Source organism: Peromyscus maniculatus, chromosome 23, assembly GCF_049852395.1.
Source record: "Peromyscus maniculatus bairdii isolate BWxNUB_F1_BW_parent chromosome 23, HU_Pman_BW_mat_3.1, whole genome shotgun sequence".
Lineage (NCBI taxonomy): Eukaryota > Metazoa > Chordata > Mammalia > Rodentia > Cricetidae > Peromyscus > Peromyscus maniculatus.
The window spans coordinates 51,611,237-51,635,588 of record NC_134874.1 but is presented as its reverse complement, the minus strand read 5'-3'; the positions used below and the strand labels follow the sequence as shown (position 1 = coordinate 51,635,588).

At 41.5% G+C, this 24,352-nt stretch overlaps 1 protein-coding gene across 1 annotated transcript; it reads right to left on the bottom strand.

The window, feature by feature from the left end:
- Nucleotides 1-936: 936 nt before the first annotated feature.
- LOC143270439 (uncharacterized) lies at nucleotides 937-6,816 on the bottom strand. The gene is made up of 4 exons (XM_076560366.1): nucleotides 6,787-6,816; nucleotides 2,921-3,036; nucleotides 1,895-1,989; nucleotides 937-1,727 (listed from the first exon to the last, which is right to left on the bottom strand). Exons 1-4 carry the CDS (start codon nucleotides 6,814-6,816, stop codon nucleotides 1,558-1,560), a joined length of 411 nt encoding a protein of 136 aa, XP_076416481.1. The 3' UTR covers nucleotides 937-1,557.
- Nucleotides 6,817-24,352: the final 17,536 nt, after the last annotated feature.

The window sequence follows — 24,352 nt, the reverse complement described above, 5'->3', positions numbered from 1 at the left end:
ATAGCCAAGCATGGTGACACACACTTTTAATCCCAGAAAGCCAGCCTTTAATCCCAGGGAGTGGTGGTAGAAAGCAGAAAGATATATAAGGCGTGAGGACCAGAAACTAGAAGATTTTGGCTGGTTAAGCATTCAGGCTTTTGAGCAGTAATTCAGCTGAGACCCATTCTGGATGAGGACTCAGAGGCCTCCAGTCTGAGGATACAAGACCAGTGGAGGGTCCGGCGAGGTGAGATAGCTGTGGTTTGTTCTGTCTCTGATCTACCAGCATGGACCCCAATAACTCGCGTCAGGTTTGATTTTATTAATAAGAACTTTTAAGATTCTTGCTACAACCAACAGGACAGCTAACAAACCTCTCTAACTTAAATTCCAGGTGGAATCTGTCCTCACCTGGGCTCTGTGGGAATTGCATGTACATGGTGGCCAAACACCCTTAAGTATAAAGAAAAGCACCACAAAATATCCCAACATGTCTTGCAGGAAATTATCTCTTCTTCTCGGTTATCATTCATGTTAAATTTCAGGAAAACTAGAGGCAGATTGCTTTTCATTTTCTGATTTGTTTTATACAACGTTAATGAATATTCTTATTTCCTGAGAGGCCTGGAGCAATATACTTGTGTTTTCTTTTAATTTGGTCTACATGATAATTTCGTGAACATGTGTGTACAGTGTACCACACTTTACTGGCAGCTAAATATATGATGTAAAACATACCATATGTCTGGTTTTTCTATTATGTAGTGGGTATCCATAGAGTAGGCTATTCCATCTACATCCAAGGTGCCATCCCCTGTATAGTCCTGAGACCTATGGCTGAGAAATCCTTATGCAGCCCAAGATTCCTGGAACTGGCTGAGATACATCCAAGCCTGTGACTTCAGGGTTTACAGCAGTGTGAAACCTCACCTGACTAAAGAAGAGTCTCAGAGTGAAGCTGAAATTGGATTTTATTCATAAAAATACATTCATTTTACTCAATGGGTGTCTTTCAAAACAGCAGTCATTATATACAATGTATAGCCTTAGCAAACTATTAAAACCAAATAACAAAAACTAACATAACCTTAAACCAAAATGAAGAAAATCAAAATCTAAAGCATAAATATCCCAACATATAAACAAAAAAAATTAAGCAAATTTCAGGATCCTTTGGAATTTCATTATGGAAGAGCAAATGAGGTGAGGAACTGTCTTACTCTCTGCAGTGAATTATCTTCAGCAACACTAGCACATGACATGGCATCAGCTTCAGCACTGCACTAGAGAATCTTATGCTTTGGGTGTGGTCTGTCTGGATGGCAGTGTGATGTTAACACAGTCTTCCTTTTCAGATTTCCATCACATACGGAATCAGCTTGTCAAAGCCCTTGATAGGAAGCTGACAGAAGAACTCTTGCTCACCCACATGTCCTCTTCATTTTGTTTTGCCCCTCACTGGGGTCACGTGCTGATGGATGTCAGTGTTCTTAGTAATTTGTGTTGTGTCCTCTGAATCTCAGACTATTTCTGATACAATCTTTTCTCTGGGAATACTGAGCCAATGGATGTGGATCAGACTGTGGCTGGAACGCCTGATGGTTGGTTGATATGTGCCTCACTAGTGAGTTCCCAGCTGAAAAGAGGTGGCATTTTCTGAGGAGGCCGTGAACCTGGAGTGTAGAATGTCATGCCTTCAAGGTGTCTCTGGCTTCTTCCAGCCTTCTCAGTTTTCTGAAGAGGTGCTGTCATGGAAAATCGGTAAAGAAAATAGGATTCAGAAAAAGTTTTGCTTGCCACTGTCAAGAACAATCAGGGCTTATTCATCCCTAGTAAACAAAAGTTAAGGAAGGAAACACACCCCATGAACACCCTGGCTGCTGGGGATGGGACTCAATGGTGGCTTACTTGCCTGGAACATAGTGTTTCTGCCCCAGCAGCTCCATCTGCAGGAGGCTCTCTTCCTGGGCTGTGGTCTGCTCCAGTTCCTGCTGGAGGTTTTCAAACCTAGGGGAGGAAGGCAGCTGGGGCACAAGCCTGGTGCGGACCTGCCATGTCAGCTTTTGAGCCCCCACCAGCTCTACTCAGTTAGACAATCAAGCATTACCTTTCAGCTGAGTTCATTGCCTGCTTCCCCACGGGAAAAGGGACAGAGAGCTACTGGACAGGATTTTTTTCTCAGCTTTTAAAAACTGCTAGAAATTGAACTGGAAAATACACACTTTGATGGATTAGAAAAATACAGCGTATTTCTCCAACAGTCCAAAAACATCATTTTGGAGAAATATCAGTATGTCAAGGTCTGAGGCACAGTTCAGGAAAGATGTAGCTGGCCTTGAGTAGATACAGGTGAATGTGAACTTCCTGGAAAACTCTATGCCCGCCCTCTAGTGGAGCCTACACAGCAATGCAGAGAAGACTCTGGTTATTCCTACAGCTCAGAACCCTGCATGGGGTTAACTTGTCAGCTCCTACTCTGTTTATGACCAAGAGTAAATCTTCTCATGAGAAACTGATAAACACTGCAGAGGGCCTGCAGTCAGCAGGAGTGTGCTGTATGCAAATTTGCAAAAGGTGGACACTTCTCTCTAAACGTGATGTTCCTGATGGAAAAAATGCAGGAGGACACACTTTCCTTCATGATCAATGATCCTCCTTTCCAGGTTTCTGGCTGTCATGGGAATATTTGTGGGGAGATCTAATCTAAGGGATAGGATACTCAGAGCATACTAGAGGTCTTAGAAAGGAAGAAGGGGACACAATCCCCATAAGACCAAGGAGAGAGCATATTGCTTCCTGTTGACTGAGCCAGCAATGACACTCTGAGGCCCTGCCCATGGCTGGCAGCTTTGCCAATTGACAAAACTCAAAGAGCACGGAGATCCAGGTACAGCGGACCCACTTGGATCCACCTGCTTCTGGAAGCCTGGGCTCCTACCTCATCTGGGACACAGTGAAGTGATGCTGCAGCTTTACTGCCAAGTCCCTTTGCTTGGTGAGCAGCTCCTTCTGCTTCAGCAGGGACTGAAGATTTTCCTCAAGTCTTTGATGTTCCTGTTCATTAGAAGATTTTTTTAGGGGAGGGCATCCTCACCATGTACATAAACATGCACACACACACACACACATTTTATCTATCTATCTATCTATCTATCTATCTATCTATCTATCTATCTATCTATCTATCTATCTATCTATCTCCAGCACACACATGTATATGGATGCACACATACAAGCACACTACATTCCATCCATTCTTAGTTTCCCAGATGACACTAATAAGAGTAAGAAGAGATCGCCTGAGATACCAGGAAGAAGAAAGTTACCTTTCATTAACCTACATCCGCTCTACCCATATTCCAGCCTAGAGTCTGGAAACACAGGATGCTTTGAGCACAAGGATGTAGAGAAGATTGTGTACTTTTACTTGGTTTTGGTCATTTTTCAGTTTATTTTTAGTTTATATGTGCAGGTGTTCAGCATGCCTGTGTGTCTGTATAACACGTGCATGCCTGTTGATCTGGGAGAAGAACTCAGTGGGCAGATAAGTCAATGTGGTGCTTGCCTTGAAATCCTGTACACACACAGGTGAACACCAGGGTTCCTTGATCTGTAATCTAAGCTCTCCTAGCAAGTTCCCCAGTCTGTTCATTGAAGGCTTAGTTCCCCAGCACAGGACCAATGGATTGCAGTGGACCAGCCCCTTGCTCTCACTCAGTGCTTCCCAGTGCCTCCAAGGAGGATAGCTTCCTCCTAAAGAAGCTCTCTATACCACAGGTTGCCTCAATTTAGGCCCAAAGGAATGAGCTCAGAAAACTAGAAAATCACTACAATCAATAGTCTATATTAACCTTTCCTTCAAATAAGAAGATTGTGTCAGAGATTTCTTTGAGTAACAGAATGTTGACTAACTCACAGCCAAATAATTGCATATGTTATTCCATACATAACTATATCCCAAGGACCACATTGTATGTTTGCACTCATCAATGATGGTATCTGAATAGTTTGTAGTTGGGCAGTTCTGATGAGTCCTGCTGAATCCCTGTTGTCTCCTAATCTCTGTGGACACCACTTTCCATTCTGGAATCAATGCTCCACCTGAAGACTGAAGTTCCACTTTCTGAATAATTGTACATAGCTTCTCACAGGGCTGCACCATTTTACACTACTAGCAATGTCTGAGAGATCTCATTTCTCCAACTCTCAATCAGGCAGATTTTTAACTCAGGATGAAGAAGTCTGGAATAAAAGCAGATTCTGAGTGCTGCAGACACAACATGGAGTGGGTACTTGAGAGTATGGTGAGCCTAAGCAGTGCCCTGAGACAGCCTCATCTCACACCTCACCATATCTGTGGGACTTCTGCTGGGCTGGGCTGCAGCCACAAGCACCTATGCAGTTCAGAATTTCTCTGAGAATAAAGTCCAGGCCAAGCTCCTAGGACCAGGTCAGCTGAACCAAGGTTAGGCAAAGGTGAAAGGAAAATGGCAGCAGGCAATGAGGAGAAAAACAAAACAGGATGCAGTGAAGTCATCAGTCGCCAGCCTCCTTTCACCCAGAGCAGAGAAAGACACAAACCCTCAGGCAGCCTTTCCTGCCTCTCAGTAGCCTCGTTCTCACTGTCATGGACCCCATTACTTTGTTTTTCTCCAGAGGATTTCTTTGCAGAGAAATAATTCTGCCTCTGCAAATACCTGAAAAACATTTATCTTGCATCAATTTTGTGGCCTTGCATGTGTAGTTAGCTGTGTGGATATGCAGAGTGATGGGCAGCTCCATCTGTCCTTTGACTTAGGCAAAGTGGTACTAACCAGATTAGGCACAGTACTTTCACTTTGAAATCCATCTCCATCCTTCTTAAAGATGTTCCATTGTTCAGTGAGAGAGTGAACATACACTTAGAGGCTCAAACACACATTCTCATTCCCCAAACACACACATAAAAACAACACAAACACACACTTTTCTTGAATCCAGAAAGGCAAGGAAGAAGACTAGAATGTTGCAGCACCTTTTCTACTCCAGGGAAGGTAGTGGGTCCTCCCTGCAGTCTACAAGCCTCTTAGACCCAGCCACGCTCTTCTGTCCTGGCCTGAACTAATTTCTCTTCCCAGGGGAGTTCTTATCACCAGATTCACTGATCATATAGAGAAGTAACAACCTCTGCACAACTGAGTTGGACCACACAAAACAGAGTAATGGAGAAAAGGGTGGGACATGAAGCCTCCCGATAGATACATGTTGACCCATCATAGTCTCCTCACTAAACTTACCTGGACTCCTCCACAGAAGACATTGACAGCACCAGAGACTAGAAGTCACCCCTTGTCATTACCCAACAACTTTTGACCAGATTACAGTGCACATTATATGAAAACAGCCCCAGGTCAGTCAGTAGAAGGATACTTAGGTCATCAACAGCACTTTTGTAAAATGCAGCACTCCATCCAACTATCAGTTGGAATCTGTCCATAGACACAGACACGTACATGATAGAGTGAGCATCAAAATGTCAGGTTCCACGCTGTGAAGCCAGTAGACAAAACAGACCTTTCCTGGGAAGTTACCTTTATGCTGTGAAAGAAAAGAAGTCTACTTTTTATTTTTAAAGTAGCTCCATTGTTTGATTTTTGTTATTTATTACAAAAACATATGAATTCCAAAGTAATAAAAGTGTTTAAAAATTAAGAGAAACCAATTAATCCGTTCTCTTTCTGACCAAATGAACCATTTAGCAACGAGATGAGACAGAAAAACACAGGATGCTCTACTGTGAGGAGACAGGAGATCCAAAGATCTGTGGCTATCCAGCTTAGCCAGAACAGAAATTTTCAGATTCAGTGAGAGACGCGGGCTGAAGGGAATAAGGGAGAAAGCAACAGAGGACACTCGATGTCATCATCAGACCTTCCAAATCACTCACAGATGTATGCACCCTCAGACAGGCATACTCACACACAGACAAACACCCCTCAAATCATCAGTGATCAGAACACAGTGAGGAGGACATCACACAGAATGAGGATGACATTACCAGTTGTATTAATACTCCTCACACTAACTGTTATAGGTGAGTCCCACAATTCTGCATCATTTTGGAATAAAAATGCCTGGGGAAGCATGCTGTGTTTCTGCAGGCTATGTTGATGCAGTTGGCTCAAGTCTGCCACCCTGAACCCTGCCTTTTATAAGCCCTTGCCACATCCCTGGTCATCCAGTGAGCTTCTGAATGTAAGATCCAGGATGGGAGAACTGGCCAATGCCACTCACAGCAAATAGTAGTGACAAACTGCTAATTTAGCTTCTTGAGTTGTGAACCAAGAGCTTGGCCAAGTACAGAGAACACCATTGCAGTCTGGGAACAAGAGGGTAAAAGGCCACATGACACCCAAAAGATGTCTATGATCCCCAGTCATTTGGATTTTTCATGGGGCGTTCCTCCTTCCCTGCTCTTTCTACCTCTGATCTCACATGACCCCTGCCAAGCAAATGAGACCCAGACCCTTGACCTGACTCACTCAGATCTCTGTGGCTCCATCATAGCATGGCTCCTCCCATACTGACATACAGGTGAGTGGTATGTGAATGACCCATCTCCCTCAATGAACTGTGGCTTCCAGCAGAGCAGTATGGTTTGCTTGCTCTAAGAGGCTAACTCCCCAGAAAGACTTGTGAATGATCAGAGAAGTGAACTATTGGATGGGATGGGTCAGTTGGATAAGTGAGTAGATGGTTACATGGGTGTGTGCATATGTGTGTGTATGGTCAGACTGGTAGCCAGGCTGGCCCTACTGCTTCTACCTGCAGCTGCCTTGTCCAGAGGTCATACATCTTCCAATGGGCCTCCTCACAGAGCCTCTTTGCCTCCTCACAGGACTCTTGTAGTAAAATCTGATCCTCCTGCAGCTTTTTCTTGTCTTCTAGCAAGATCCTCACTTTTTCCTTCAGCTGAGTCTGTTCACTCAGGTGCTGACTGTAGAGGGTGCTGAAATATCACAAGAAATGATGAGGTCCACCTCCATCTGCCACTCCTGCCTCCTAATACCATGATTCCTGGAAGGTCCCATGTCCCCATCCCCAACAGCCCTGGGCTGGAGCCCTCATTAGCCATGGTAGCATTACTCAGGTACAGGCCAAAGCCAGAGAATAGCCAAATTCCAGAAAGATTTACACTACTTCTGAAGACCCTGACAGCAAAAGGGATCCATGTACTTATGAAGACTGGATCTCCTACCTCCTGCACACACACCCTGGTGCTTAACTGTTCATGGTATTGGGAAAACCTGAGCAGGTAGAGGGAAACCATGTTCTGAGGGAGACAGAAGACCCATCTGGAATACATTCCATCTGTGTGTCCCATGGAAACCAGCTCTGTAACCTCATGCCAGAGCCACATAAACCATGGTGCAAACTATATTTTCTGTCTAGAAGTTCCAGAAGCTGACCAGGAAAAGTTGGAAGGGGTTGTTCGACTCTTCACACTTAGGAGAACTCAGTCTAGGAGGCACATATCCATGAGTGATAAGGCAGGCTGCTTGATAAGAGGTAAACAGACTAGTACTTCAGCCCTCACTTTTGTTCAAAGGTGGAGAAGGGAAGAAGATGCTGTGGGATGTCTTTCTGTATGCTGTGAATATGTATTGCTCTCATTGGTGCTGTGGGATAGTTTGTATGTCAAATTACTCTGATTGGTCAATAAATAAAACACTGATTGGTCAGTGGCTAGGCAGGAAGAATAGGCGGGACTAACAGAGAGGAGAAGAGAAAGAACAGGAAGGCAGAAGGAGTCACTGCAGGCCGCTACCATGACAAGCAGCATGTTAAGTTGCCAATAAGTCACAAGCCGTGTGGCAGGGTATAGATTTATGGAAACTGATTAATTTAAGCCATAAGAACAGTTAACAAGAAGACTGCCATGGCCATACAGTTTGTACGCAATATAAGTCTCTGTGTTTTCTTGGTTGTGTTTGAGCGGCTGTGGGACTGGCTGGTGACAAAGATTTGTCCTGACTGTAGGCAAGGCAGGAAAACTCTAGCTACACATTGGTTAATAAATAAGCTGCTTTGTCCTATGGCACAGCAGGAAGGAGCCAGGCAGGAAAATCCAGGAGAGACAGAGAAGAAAGGCAGAGGTGGAGGAAATGCCAGCCGCAACCCAAGGAGCAACATGCCAGCAGCCTGGAAATGTAGCTGCCATGTGGGAAAACACAGATGAATAGAATTGGGTTAATTTAAGATGGAAGAGCTAGCTAGCCTGAAATTTAAGCCATTGTTTGTAAGTAATGTGTTCCTCTGTGTGTTTATTTGGGCCATTTGGCTGCAGGAGGCAGGTGGGACAGATTCCTCCTGACAGCAGGCCAGGCAGGACTGGAGAAACTCCAGACAACAAGAAGCCGTCCTTACCAAGTTCTGGAGTCCACCCAGACAGGCACTCACCGGTAGATTTTGGTCTTCTCACTCAGCTCTGTACACTTGTACAAGGCCTCACTAATTTCCTTGGGTAATTTCTTCACATCTGCCATATCCATCTTATGCTCTGTGTTCTGCATCTCATGATCAGAATTCATCCTGTGGTAGGGCATAGCCCCAGGAGCAAAGAACCCTGTGAACACAGGCCTCAGGGACCCCATGAATTAAGGATGTATTTTGCACTACCTTAGCCCACTGGATGTCACACACTGAATCCTATGTACTGGGAACTCTTGATGTGCAATAGACTTCCTACCCTGCCCCAGGGCCAGAAAAGGCTGGGTGTCAATAGTGAGGGAGACAGACCTACATGAGCTCCCTCAGTAGGCCTGGAGGAGTAGACTAGCTCTCTATGTAGGGCCACAGACATGGGCCTACATGAAATCTGTGATGACATTTCCACTGATGTTAGAATAGAAATGGTCTGTCCTTACAAGGATATCCAGAACTCATAGTCAGTATTGGCTTGAGTAGGCACTCCATGCGGATGGCTTTATAAAACTCCCAAGGGTATTCCAACGAGGCCCCTGGGTGAGCACAAAGACTGAGAACCGTGATGCTCAAAGTGGAGCTCCCTGGTCTCAGCACTTATATCACCTGAAATCTTTGAAACAGGCAAATCCTCAGGCCTACTATCAATCTCCAACTCACACGATCTGAAGGGACACACACACGCACACAACACACACACACACACACACACACACACACACACACACACACACACACTGTAAGGGAGCCTCTCAGAGACAGTACAGAACACACTGAGACACCAAATGGTCAGCACAAAGAGATGCATTCCGCCGCAGGGCAAGCATGGCATTGGGAGCCTGCCTCTGGATCAGGCAAAGGCAGACAACATGCAGCAGGCTTTTTTTCAGCAGTGGGATTTGAAATAGAAAGTTTGAGTCTGTGCGATGGTGAGTTTCTGAGATCTGATTGGACAGGTTGGCAAGTGTAGGTGGGTAATGAATTTTGATTGTTGGACTTTGGTGTTTAGTTTCAAGAATGAGTCAGTGTCCACAAAAGGGAATGAACTTTGCGAACTAAATTTAGGAATGTAATCTAATGGTTTATCAAGTGAGAGGGAAGTGAAAAGGGCAAAACCTGCCACTGCCATGATTGTGATGTTTGGGCCCCTTAGGGCAATTCACAGGCACACGAACCCATACACAATTAGGATGTCAAGAAATGTAGGTAGGTGGCATTGTCTCACAGTATAAGGAACAAGACCAGAGAGGAGCAGGGATGGACACCAGGCCTTCCAGTCACACACAGAAGGACCAAGTAGGACCACCAGGCCCTTCAAGCTACTCCCAGAGCAACAAGCAAAAATATCTTGTCAAATACAGAGACTCAGGTTAAACTCAGATCACCCAGCATCTCCTACAAGCCAACACCTTTCAAGGCCTCTTGAAATGCATGTTGTGATCTTACACCATACTGCCCCTCTCTGTGGATTGTGATTCAGGCCACAGGCTCTGGTTTTCATTAGGAGGAATCAGAATAGCCTGTGTCCCATCTCACTACTACAGGCTTCAGTTCTGACTCTCAGATGCATTCAGGAAAATTTGTTTGTGCAGGTCGACCAGCAGGTGCAGCTTCCAGAGACCCAAGGACTGCTGGAATTGACATAGTAGGGTCAAGACATTCACCAGAGAACAGTGCATGATGAATACCTGTTGTTCAACTCATTGTTGTAATGTGCCAGGAATTCACGCAGTTCATTCCTGTCATTGGTCATCATCTGTAGCTGAAGTTTCAGTTTATCCACCTGGTTCAGCTGCTGCTCCTGCTCAGTGAGGAAGAAGGGTGTGGATGATGCCTTCCTAGCAGTCCCTGGAGGTACACAAACACATGTGAATTTGTACAGATAAATGGCATAAGCCAAGAAGATCATGTGGAGTCCCAAGAGGAGGCCTGAGGAAGAGGAAAAGCATGCAACCCAGTGAAGCCCTTAAAGATCAGAACAGCTCTCCTTAACCTGGGCCTCATAAGCCATGTGTCTGTCTCCAGTCACTATGGCTAGAAATATGCCTCAGCCCTTACTGCAGCCCCCCTGTTCCTGAAAGACATAAGCAAGGCCGGTCATGTTGTTTTGAAATTGTCATCTCATACCTGATATGATGCAAAAAAGTCCAGGAGCACCTAGTGGTTTTCACCTCCCAGCCCTGATAACCTGTGTCCACGACTAAAAGGAACTGAATGTTTCAGACCTGGGTACATGGATGGAAAGTTTCCCTCCTTCATATTTACATCATCTATAAAGTGCAACAACATCCCATTCTGATACCGCATTAGTGGTTCTGGGCCTCCTGTTGCATTTTTTGCCATGCAGAATGAACTGAAGGAGGTTCCTGCATAGCAGCTGCAGCCTTGACCAATCCTGGCCCTCTGCTAACTAACCATCAGGAATCCTCCACCTTGTATCTGCTCTTTAGGAACCCAGACAAGCAGCATAGGCCCATTGCTTCATGATCACAGCTACTGGACCCATTACTAGAAGGTCCATTTCTAGCATTACCTCCTTCTTAGGAAACTGGGGCTTTCTCTGCCAATCAGTGTGCTCAGTCTTGTCAATATGTCAATTGGTGAACTCTATAAACAATTAGTGAATGTCTCAATGGCAGCTGGCATTGCCACAACACTGGTGATTTCACAGGAAATGCCACAGGCTCTCCAGGGTACAATAGAATTTCCAGAGAATGGACTGTTAGGGCCACTGCCAATGGTCATTACCTATCTGATAAAAAGCTCTTCCACAATTCACCAAAAGCCAAGCTTCCCTTTCCAGGAGCCTTTCCTGAGACACAGGGGAAGGCCTTCAGCACCTCCTCCTTCCACCCCATGATCTCTCTGACTCATTAGAATCTAGTTCATTCTAATTCAATTGTTCATCATGTGTGGAGTGCAAGACTCATTTTCCACACACCACCCAGGAATGGCTGTTCATCCTGATGATCGCCAGCTAATAAGATGAGAAATTAAGGATGCTAAGAAATTAGCTAAGGACAATGGGAAAAGAAGATCAGTTCCATGAAGTGAACAAGCACATTAGAGAAGATCCACTGGGCAGTTACAATGTATGGGAATGGTGAAGGATTATGTGGGTCCTGTCGGAAAAATAATGAATCACATAGGAAATGATGGAACTTTTGCCAAAACCTCCAGCAGAATACATTCCAACCATCATGATGTTAGCAGAGGTGTGATCAGCCATTGAAAGGTATGACTGAAAATACCTAAGGACTGGGCATCCCCAGGTGAGCTTTCAGTCACCAAGAACAAATAATTACAGGAAGAGTCATGTCCCAGTCCTGCACTCAAGGTAGAGGAAAGAGGACTGGCTAGTGAGAGGGCAGGAATTCAGAAACCTTACGGGCCACTGACATGTGGCAATACTTGGTGGCTCCTGCCCTGCCAGTGGTTGTTATTTAAAATGTGAGACTCTCTAGCTCTGGCCAGGGGACTTTACTCTCCCTGCTATTAGTGACACACACCAAAAGAAATCCAGTGTGGGTGAAGTGCAGGGCTGGAACTGAAACCTCTTTAGTCCCTCTGTTTCTTCCCACTCAGAGTGAAAGCAGAGGGCCCTCAACAGAGCAGCTTCAGCCTTGACCATCCCTGGCTCTCTGCCAAACTAACCATGGAAAATCCTCAACTCTGGGTCTGCTCTTGAAGAACTCAGAGGACCAGGATAGGCCCATTGCTTCTCAGAAACTCTCCCCTCCTTAGCCCCACTCCTGGAAGGATCAGTTGAAGCCTTCCTCCTTCAGGAAGCTCCTCATCCCTTTCCCAGTACTCACTGTGCTTTCTCCAGAACCATTTGTTTCTTGATGTATGACATGGAGACTGAAGGCCATCTTCCTCCTGCCTGCCTCTGATCTCCCTGTGCGCGCCAGCCTGTCTCCCAAGGATCCTGTTCAGTCTAGTCAGCATGTCTGTAGGTGAAACACGAGACACTGCACTAATGCCCCAGCGTCAGTTGGTGTTGCCACAACACTGGTGACATCACATGGAATGCCAGGGCTCTCCAGGAGACAGTAGAATGTTCATGTGCTGATGTCACATGTTCTAGCTATTTCATCCCTGCTTCATACCTCTTCCAAAAGTGACTTGAAACCAAGATGCCATTTCCATGAGCCTTGTGGTCACAATGGATGCCTTTAGGTAGATCCTCCTTCCAAAGTCAGAAATCTAGCCTTCTGCTTCATTAGAGACTTTACCTAAGTGAAGTTGCATTTCATATATTTTCCTTTTTTCCCAAAATATTCTTTTTATATTCCCATACCTTAAACCATTATATCTTAGACCCCATATAAACTTTATTTGTATTCAAATCTTATTTAGCTTTAATGTTCCATATTTTTATATCTTAAACTACTTTCCCAGGTCAAATACAGAATGTATTCAATCTTTCATGACATACTTAAGCCTTTAAATTTTTATAAACATATTACATCTTAAAATACCCTTTTTTTCTGTTTAATTCATTGAGTTATCCTCTGCTTGAAATTTGATCCAGTTTCTTCTTACCTTAACCAATAATAATTTTTAACCAATTCTCTTAAATGATGGCAAGTATTTGTAACCATGCACAGAATGAAGCATGATCAAGCATGCCCCACCTCACTGTAATAGTGTAACTAGCCCATCGTAAAGGATGAGGGCACCATCATGTTGTACCACAATACACATATGCTTGTTTCCATACAACACACAAATATGTGCCCACATTCATACATTTAAGATCATGTGTTTATCTACGCAATTGCATGTGCACACACACACACACACACACACACACACACACACAAATATACATTGAAATTGAATTAAATGTACAATAAATTGGCATAACAAAAAATCAAAAAGAAACAAACTTTGTTGTATTGGCATGCATGTGTATGGTATGCATAGCTATGAGTATAGCTATGGTCATGATTTTCTAAGTGTCTATATGGTATACATATTGTGTACAACCACATCTAACTGCATATTCATGTGTATATAAATATAAAGATAAACTGAAATCCCAGCTCCCAGACACCAGCCAAGGAGGCAGCAGAACTTTCCGAGTGCCCGGATTGCTGTGTTGGCTTTTTGCTGCCTTCAACTCTGAGTGCCTATTATATTTCTTTTTGAAAGGCATCATTTTTTAATTCACAACTGAGGCACTGCATTTGGCTTATAAAATATGTAACATGTAACTTTCAAAAAGCAGAAATATGAGGAATCAACTTTGCTATTAGTATCTAGAAATGAATATCAAAACTTCCTTCGATGCTTTTTTCTATACCTGCATATCATTTCAGTAGTTTAATTTTAATCCTATATTTTAATTTTTTCTGTATTTAATTTTTTCTCCCCTGAATAATGCAGTGTTCAATATATATAAATCATGAGGTATCATTCTCCATGATGGTGGTGGCCACTACTGTCTCTATCTAAATCATCTTCTAGTTGCCTAGAAGTCAAGTTGTTAATTTCTTCATGTACTAGTTTATGGTTCTGTGTAGACTTAGGAAACATTTATTACACTAGGCTTTGGAGACACAGAGGTAACTAGGGTTAGTAGCATGGGAAGGAGATGGTGGGAGTGGGCTGTCTGCATGTGTTGGGAAAGTTCTAGTTAAATGGGTGAAAGATCACGTCTGAAGTAATAAGAGACACAAAGACTGAACACAAAGAGAAAGGTATTTCTGACTCTGCATGCTGCTACTCAGTGTAGAACAACAGATCAGCTCTTCCCCACTGCATGGCACATGGTTGTCACAGATTTCCACTTAGCAAGGTGAATTGATTGACCTGGGCTTGCTCTGCAGTGGTGTCTACATAGAGGATACAGGTCTAAAAGCATTTGTAACAAATACATCTAAATGTATAAACCCTTACAAGATATTCTGCATCTGAGCTGGTTTATGTAAGAGATCCATGCCCAAAGGGTGGTCCAAAAGTAAAATTCTTTTTTGAGTCCATTGTTCTCTGTGATTATGTTGGATACATACTGTCTTAGTTAGGGTTTCTATTGCTGTGAAGGGACACAATGACCACAGCAACAATTAAAGAAGAAAACATTGAATCAGGTGGCTTACAGTTTCAGACGTATAGTCCATTATGATCATGGCAGGACATGGAGGCATGCAGGTAGACATGGTGCTGGAGAAGGAGCTCCATCTTGATCCCACAGGCAACAAAAAGGGCTCTGAGACACTAGGCATGGCATGAGCATAAGAGAGCTCAACAACCCCCTACCCACAGTGACATACATCCTCCAACAAGGCCACACTCTTTCCAACAAAGCCACACCTCCCAATATTGCCACTCCCTGTGAGCTTATGGGAGCTTCTTATATTCAAATTAACAAACCTGCAAGATATCTTTAGAAGGCATAAGGAAACAATATTTTGGTGGTGCTAATAGAAGATGTTTTGTAGAGGAGAGCACTTTTTTTAAAATGGAGAATGTTATCATTTGGTTCTACCTATGTTTTGGTTCTACCTATCTTAGGTTCCTTTATAGAGACTCCAGAACAAAACAGAAATTAACAAGAGAAAAGCATGAACACTCACCTAGTACAAACTTTTACAGCACACCTCTTCCTAAGGATCAAGCACCCCCAACAAATTCTTAGACCTGAGTTTTTTTTTCAAGATTGTTTTCATTCAAAATTAATTGTCAATACATAGACTATCCTTTGCTTAAGAGGTAATCCTCAAATGTGCATATTTTCATGTAATATTAAGTGAATATGCTACTTTACAATTAAAAGTCAGATATTTTAAATGTACATGAATAGCAACATTTTGGACTTCACTTAATCAGTATCAAATTATTTAATCATAAAATCATATAGTATTGATGCCCAGCCACTGAGTGAGCAAGGGAGATGGGAGAAGGTGAACACAGCATCATCAGCTGCCATCCATCCCCACCTCACTCTCATATGCCCTGGGGAGTATCTAACCCTGAATCCTGGACCCCCGGGTACCCAACCAGGCACCAGGCTCATTTAGAGAGGTCCCTCTTAGACCAAACTTAATGAGCTTCCAGCTATCGGGGGGATAGATGGAAAGAGGTAATTCTCACTCAAACTAATGATGTGTATGAGGGTATAAGAGCAGCTGTTACCCCGTACATGCCTGCATGGTCTTAGAAAAGGGCACATTGCCTGGTCTATGCCAGCCCTAGCCAGCCTTCCAGCCTGAAAGCCAAGAACAAAGTCAAGGACATGAACGTCTCACTAGTTCCTAAAGTCTCAATAGGATGAGCAAACAGGAGTAGTCCATCCCCAAGAGTCCCCATGCCTCCACAAAAGGGTAGTCACCACGAGCCTCACAGACTCCTGCCAAAAACTGTCCCATGTGACATCCAGCAGCTCCAGGACACTCTTTAGTTTAGAAGTGGGGTAACATCCCAGACACAGGTCATTGTGACCCATGGAGCCCATGGAGATGGTGAAAGTGCATCAGTCCTGCTGTGGTGATGATCTCAAGAGAAATTACTGACACTGCACGTAGCTAGAGACCAGGACAAGTCTACCAAAGAAAGGGAGTCTTCCACTCATCTGGTCTCAAATCAGACTTTCCTCCCCAAATTCTACAATGTGTATGGACAGAAGAGCACATGGCCCCAGAACTGATGGTCCCTTACTCTAGATTTCATTATGGTCCTGAACCTTAGGGTGGGCTACAGCCCTCATGTCCACCAGAGTTCGTCCTTCCCACAGAATGATGCCTTTTTTGTATCCCACATATTTCTTAAAACCCCTACCTTTCACACCTTGGGGGTCTTCCCTGATATTCACCTCCTGGTGAGCCCAATCATTTCAAACATGTGGCATGGCATTGAGCCCTGGGCATGCACCATGGCTCAGGGCCAGCACTGTGCCTTTTAGAGCATGTAGTAGACCTGAGAGTTTATTCCTGTGTTGATGGAAAGTGGAATGTTATTAAATGTGTGTCAAAATTAAAGCAATAGGAGTCAAGCAGATGAATGACAAATAGTGAGGACTTTTGGATCACATCCTCTCTGTGTGCCTTCATCAGTCTTCAGATATGCGGCTGTACCTTTCCTCCATGGAGGGACATATGGTGCTTCTGACTGCTTCAGGAAATTGTCAGGAAGTCCTTCCTAGGTTTTATGAGCGGTCTCAGGGGAAGATCTGAGTCCTTCCTCACATTCATTCATCCACTCAAATAACTTCCTATGTTAAGCCCCGTGTTTTGAGATTGCATATTCTGAGTGCCATCAAGTATGAAATACACCAAAGGTCTCAGTATAATTAATGACTGTGTTCATATCATGTTTGTGCATGTCATTTTGCATCAACATTTCAGTAATTCTTGTTTTAAAAATATTTAGTGATTGAAATATATAAGGTAATTCATCTAACTGGACTGTTTTTCACTAAGTCTTTGATACTTGGGTATTCTAAAATGCAAAGTAAGCATGAAGGATATTTAACTTATGAAGTGCTTTGGAAAATTTGATCCTTGTAAGAATGTTGCATTTGGTTAAGTATGTGGTGATTGCTGTAACTGGTTAAATGCTGAAGCCTGAACTGTACACAGGAGCCTCCAGAGCACTACTGATGACCAATAGCCTTAGACCTTGGAAGTGCACTAGGAACACAGGACAGACTCCCAAAGGCACAATGCCAAGAAGAACATGCCATTTCACTGACTCATTCTGGAACCTTCCTTGGTACTTTTTCATATTCACTGGTGGTTTCCAGTGAACTCACTTACCTGCATGGCAGAGTAACTTCACTTTTGCCTTTTCCCATGAATTACTCTGGACCAGCAGTTTCTGCAAGCTGGACACACAGCAAACCTCCTCCCACTAAGAATTCTTACTCTTAGGGTGAGCTCTTACTGAGTATCATTCATTTGAAACAAAATTCTGCACAAATTTTTCACAATGTCCTTTAATATTAAAATATTCTCTGTCTTTCAGAACCACAAGAAATTCCTCTAAAGCAGAAAGCCATGAGTTGATCATGAAAAGTACCAGGGAAGGGACAATGAGATGGCTAGTTGGATGAAGGAAAGAGCTGATTCCTCTTAATTTGTTCATTTACCTCCATATGAACAGAATGACAAAATGGCATGGTGTGTATTGTATGTTCATTCTCTCTCTATTGTATGTATGTATGTATTTCTCTGTCTCCAAATAAGTAAATAGATAGATGTTATTATTTTAAATACCAATCAGATGATTTCCATACACTCATCATATAAAATAATTAATTTTTAAAATAATGAAAAAGATTGCATGCACCTTACAACTGTTTGCAACTTCCGTTCCAGAGGTTATGATACCCTCCCACAGGCATACATGAAGACAAAACACCAATGTATAAAAAATAATGAATAAACGATTAAATTTTTGTAGAAGATAGTGGGGTCAGGAGCCCCACAAGCATCCTACAGAACTAAGTAACCAAGGCTCATAGTGACTCAGAGACTGAACCACCAACCAGGGAGCATGCATGGGACTGACCTGTATCCTCTGCATGTATTTTACAGTGAGACTCCTAACAGTGGGAGCAGGGTTTGTCTCTAATGCCTGCTTTTGGGACCCATTCCTCCTACTGAATTTCTTCGTCCAGCCTCAATGTAAGAAGTCATGCCTAGTCTCACCACAACTTGATATAACATGGCAGGCAGATATTCACAGGAGTCCTGTCCATTTCTGAAGAGAAAAAAGAGAAGGAGGAATAGATGGGGAACAGGAAGACTGGAGGTGGGGGGAGGGACTGAGAGGAGAGGATGGAGGGGAAATTTTGGTTAGGGTGTAAAAACAAAAATAAACAAATAGATAAAAACATTCATTCCAAAAGAGGGAGAATATTATCATATTTAAATTTGAGATACTAAATGCATGTACCTCAAGGTACATTGCCACTTATTCTAACTTTATAAAGGGTTTGCAGTTGTACATAATAGTTAGATAATATTAGGCATACTTTTGAGCTGGTCTAATACATAATGTGTTTGCATTGTAGTTGGAATAATTATATCATGTTTAGGCATTATTATGACCTTCTTATTGTTTTACATTTGGAAATTAATCATTTCATAAAAAGATATAATTGTGTGTCAAGTTGACAAGGATGCAATTGCGATAGCTATTTTTGTTAGTCAAATTTATAACATCTGGAATTAACTAACACCCAAAAGTGGAAGGGCACATCTGTGAAGTATTTTTGTTAATTAGAAAAGAGAAGATCCATATGTAATCCTATTTTTGCAGTATGAAAAATTCCTTTAATCTGGATATTGATGGGGAAAGAAATGCCTTTACCTCAGATGTTTTGAGCCAAAAAATCCCACCTGCAATCTCAGCCAAGCCTTGTGCTGGAAGCACATATAAAGAAATGGAAGAAGGGGCTTTTGCCCTTTAGCTGCTTGCTCTTACCTTGCTACCAAGTCCATTCCTTCACTGGCATTGGAGCCAACTGCTTTGGGATTCCAGACAATACTGCTGATGGGATGAGACATCTAGCATAGTGGACTGAGCAACTCCTGGATTCAAGGACTTTGCCCTCATAGCCAGTCAAATTTCAATTAGCTGAACCACAGCCTCTAAGCCATTCTAAAATATAGAACTCAGGACCTCTGGAAGAACAGCCAGTGCTCTTAACCTCTGAGCCATCTCTTCATCCCGGGATTTTTTGTTTTTCCGTATGAAGTTAAGTATTATTATTTCCAAGTCTGTGAAGAATTGTGTTGGGATTTTGATGGGGATTGAATTGAATCTATTGATTACTTTTGGTAAGATTACCATTTTTAGTATGTTAATTCTACCTATCCCTGAGCCTGGGAGATCTTTGCATTTTCTGATATCTGCTTTGATTTCTTTTTCAGCGACATAATGTTCTCATCATACAGGTCTTTTTAGTTAGCTTAGTTAGAGTTACCTCAAGGAATTTTGTATTATTTGTGGCTCTTGTAAAGGGTGATGTTTCTCTGATTTATTTCTCAGCCCTTTTATCATATGTATATTGGAGGGCTACTGATTTTTTTTTTAGTTAATCTTGTATCCTGCCACATTACTAAAGGAGTTTATCATCTGTAGGAGTTCCCTGGTAAAATTTTTGGGGCCACTTATGTATACTATCATATTGTTTGCAAATAGGGAAAATTTGACTTCTTCCTTTCAGTTTGTGAGGCTGTCTTCTCAGAGCCTGGAGACTCCTCACAGCCCAGTTCTCATGTGGCTGAGATGCCCTCAGTGAAGATCCAGGATGGCAGGATGCAGTTCTGAAAAAAATTATAGGCTTTCATCCAGATTATTATGGGCTTAACGTTTTCCATATTTCTTTACTTCATCTTAGTGCCTGTGGGATCTGCAATATCCCCTTTCTCATTCCTTATGTGAGTAACTTTAATAATCTTTCATTTTTATTTGCTAGTGTGCCTAGAGATTTATCAGTGTTGTATAGACATACATCTTTTTCTTACCTCTTGTCATGTTTATTTGTCAATTGAATTTTAAAAATTGACTAGGGGCTTCTTATTCACTTTCTTTTTAGTATTTATATAAAAGTTATGTCACAGGTTACAAATCTACTTAAGTCAGGTGTTAAGTATTTCATATCTATAATCCAAGCCCTTGGGAATCAGGATTCCATGAGTTTGAGAACAGTGTGGGTTACACACGTAGCTCTGGATACACTGGGCTGTGCTACAGAGTGAGATCTTATTGTAGAACATACAAACAAAATCCAAATATATTCACTTTCATATAAAGTAATTTAATGTTTCAGTTTTTCTAATCATAGTTTTGCTTATTCCAGAAATTTTGTTATGTTTTATTTCCACTTCCATACTTTTAATTTCACTGTGACTTTCTCTTTTAATCTATTTATTATTTTAAGAATGAAATGTTTAATTTTAATTTATTGGGGATTATCAAGATACTGTTCTGTTATTAAATTGTATTTTAATTTCCCTGTAGTCAGATTGCACACATCACTTTATTTCAGGTTTTTTTTATGTTTATTTAAACCTGTTTAGTAGCTTGTAACGTGGAGTATGTTGAAAAGTGACTTGTGTGTTCTGGAAATGCTGTCTTAAGCTGCATTTGAGGAGGTGTTCTTTAAATGTCTGTCAGGTGAAATTGATTGACAGCAGTGTTCATGTTCTCCTTGTCCTTAATGATTTTCTCTGCTTTTCATTCTTTCTTATCTCTTTTTACAGTAAAAGAACTTAATTTGATTATAATTTAAAATTTTCATACTACCAAATCTTATCATGTGAATCTATCAGGAGTTAAATGGAATTTTCTATTCCAAATACAACATCTTGAAGTCTTGTTATATAGGAACTTCTGTCCCTATGTCAAAATTGCACTGAGTTATTCAATATGGTCATGTTCTTTAAAAGTCTAAAACCTCATTCATTTGACAACTTCTTATTGTTTAGTTCATATAAACAAATGGTAGAGAGTGAAAGTCAATTTTTTACCTATGCATTATATTTTTTATTGATTCTTTGGGAATTACAGACCCTACACTCTAATCCCATTCCTCTCGCAGCCCCTCCGTATCTGCCCCAACCTCTTGTAGAGTCCCACCACAAAGGAAAACAAAAAAGGAATAAAAATAAACAATAATGAAAAAGAAGAAAAAAACAGTAAAGCACTTTTCTCCCCCAGCCCCTGTCTTTCCCACCTCTCCATCATCTCTCCATCACCTCTCCATCACCTCTCCATCATCTCTCCATCACCTCTCCATCACCTCTCCATCATCTCTCCATCATTAGTGGCATTGGGAGCTGCTGTGTGTCCTGCAGGTCTAGTGTTGATGGTGTACTGAAGCCACGGGCCTTGAACCCGACCAACACCCACTACACAATGAGCATTTGCAAGTGAAGATGGTGGACTTTCCCTCCTTTTGTTCTGTCGACTCCCATCTCCAACTTTAATTGTGGATTTGTCAGTTTCCATCCACTTTCTCATCCAGGTTGGAGGATTTGTAGTTAAATACTTTTCAAGTGGAGTATTCTGTCTGCCTGAAATATTGATCCCTTTTCATCACTCACATGTATGTTATAATATTTGTGTTATTCAGAATAGACACTTTCCCTAGTAAAACTTAATGTTCATCAGTTTACTTTGGTAGTAACATGGGTACTAGGGTCTTTTAAAGAATTCTGCCATTTCCTGCCTCATTACTCTGACACTCTGCCCATGCATTTGTTTTCTATTGATCATTGGGTGAAATCCTGTGTGTTTGTTTATCTTCTCTGGTGATTTCTCCCATCTAGAACTTTATGTTTAATGCAGTTACATGGTTAGTTTGAGTCTTCTATCTTGATTGTTTTAAGTTCACTGTTTCTGTCCAAAATGTCTTTTGTGTCTGGTTTTGGGTTCAGTTTATCATTCTATTTATCCCCTCACCTAGCTTGTTATTTAGACATATTTTTAAAAAATTAATAGCTGCTTTTCACACACTGAAGGCCTGAGAGCTACTAAACTCAGAGCTCCTTTCTTGCTAAACATGACAGAAAGCTGCCAGACCTCTGGAGCTCATCCATTGTGTGTTATATCAGCTGAGCCAAATAATAGTTTATATTTTACAGATTATTTGTGCCAAAATTTCTGTCTTTAGTTATGGTGGAATTCAAGACTTTTGTAAAACTCTCTTAGTTAAATACACATGGTGAATGACAATATGGTGATGGAACACTGTGGCTTTTAGTGACTGAAACTAATGAAATGCTAAAAAATCCCTTATAAAGTTTAAATTTTATGCAGATTTATTTGCATCAACTCTGCACAACTCAGGTTTCTTGCATGATCCAATTATTTTGTATTTCCCTGGCACTATCTTTTTATGGTTCTGGGTTCCATAATGACCTTATAGTCCTTACATTCTGTTTGGTCACAATCCTTTTTTCTTATAACTGAGAGTAGGAGAATGAACTGACCTCATGGACTGCATGGGTGCAAGCCTCTCTGCCTCCCTTAAAAATAAACGGAGAAATTATGAAACAATGATTTGAAAATTGCACATATGTGATTAGACATGTAGGTATGTACACATGAGTGCAGTTCCCACAGAGATGAGAAGAGGCTCCAGATTCCCCGGAACTAGAGATATTGGTGTTTGATTTTGAGTCACTGTGATAGGTGATGGGAACTGAACTCAAGTCCTTTGAAAGAGTACAGTGTGTGTTTTTCTGTTAGGCCAACTCTAGTCCCATCATTCAAAAACCTTAAGAGAAGTTTGGAAGATAGTAAAAATGTAGTCATTATGTTTAGTTGTATAAAAATATAGGAGCCCTTATGCAAATAAGTAATTCTTTTTCTGTTTTGTTACTTCTAAAATTGATGTTATTATTCTGTACATTTTAATTATATAAAATAAGTCATTTGTTTCTGTGCACCACCTTGTTTCCCAGTTATACTCCCTCCATTTAAAATCTTTCCCCTCACACTTCCTCAAAATTTTTAACCCTTTTTCCTATTTTTCTAGATTCCATTTATGAAAGAAGATATGTGTTAATTGTTTTTGGAGAGTTGTCTGTTTCTAAACTTGATGATACATAGTTGGAACAACTTTCTTGAGAATCATGCAACTTTTTTCTATAATTTTTATTGTGAATTATCTTGCATTATTTATGCATATTGTGTAGTCTTTGGTCATTCATATATTGGTGGTTATCTGAACTCATTCCCTCAATCATCTGTTGCAGATAGTAGAGTGATAAAACATTACACACAAACTCACCATAAATATGTAGTGATTCAGTGTCATTCATTTTGATAATTATGCACATCCAGGAAGGGTACAGCGAGCATGTCTATGTTAAATTTTCATTCATAACCATCGTTACAGCGTCCACAGTACCTGGAATGTTTTAGTTTACAATGAACACAGCATATATATTCTTGTTCCACCTCCTTTGCAGCATTCAAAAAATTAGATTTGGTGAAAAATGTAACATTTAAAAGACACTTAAAGCTGGAATTATGGGGCAATCTGAATATTATTTTACTAATGTGACAAATGGGTCTGAGGACCCAAGAAAATGACCACAGAATCTATAGTATTTGAGCCAGGCTATAAGTCCTGCTGAAAATTTATTCTAATTGCAATGGTTGCCATGCATTATTCTTAGTAGTCAGAGCTTGACCTCATCTTACTGCAAGGCTGGTTACCTCAACGTGGTCCATTTGGTAAGGAGAATGTACTTGTGAGTACCTAGTTTAACTTTGCACCCATATTTGTATTTCATATATTTGTTGGAATGTAAGATACTGTCTCAGATATGCTGATTGTGAAAAATTGTTTTTATCATGCAGAAAATGAAACTCTGCTCTCTATTTTCTACCATACACAAGCTGTGCACCAAATGTGCCATAGACCTGATACCCTGAAAATGCCAAAGGACACAGTAGAGAAAGTACTCCCACTGCTAAGCACAGGTAAGGATTTTCTGAATAGGACTATTGTCCAATAGTAAATGTGACCAAAAATCAACAAATAGGACCTCATGAAATTAAGACTTTTTATTTCAGCATAAGAAAATATAATTGAAGTGGTAGCCTGCAGAATATGCGAAAATCACTAGTGAAATAGGGTGATGAGAGCCCTGGCATTCTAGACCCCCAAGAATCTTTCTAAATGAATGCTCCAGATGTTGTGTAGAACTCTAGAAAAGGAACAAGGAATTCTGGCTACAGCAGATGATACAGAGAGGTTATGACAAAACAGGCTGAGTTATCGCATGGTGATATGGATTATTGTAATGGAGAGGCAAGAGTCTCTGGGTCAGAAATATGCAACAGGCTAGGTACTCTGAAGATAAAATTTAGACCACTTTTTTTTTCAGAGCTGAGGAGAAAGCCTAAGGCCTTGTGCTGATAAAATTTAGACCACTTTTTT

What these genes read in the sequence shown, in the direction of transcription:
- LOC143270439 (XM_076560366.1), bottom strand. Translation starts at nt 6,816, where the DNA reads ATGTATGACCTCTGGACAAGGCAGCTGCAG. An exon ending in TCTGGACAAGGCAGCTGCAG is followed by an intron (nt 3,037 to 6,786) that starts GTAGAAGCAGTA and finishes TCTAATGAACAG; the next exon opens with GAACATCAAAGACTTGAGGA. An exon ending in TTCACTGTGTCCCAGATGAG is followed by an intron (nt 1,990 to 2,920) that starts GTAGGAGCCCAG and finishes TTCCTCCCCTAG; the next exon opens with GTTTGAAAACCTCCAGCAGG.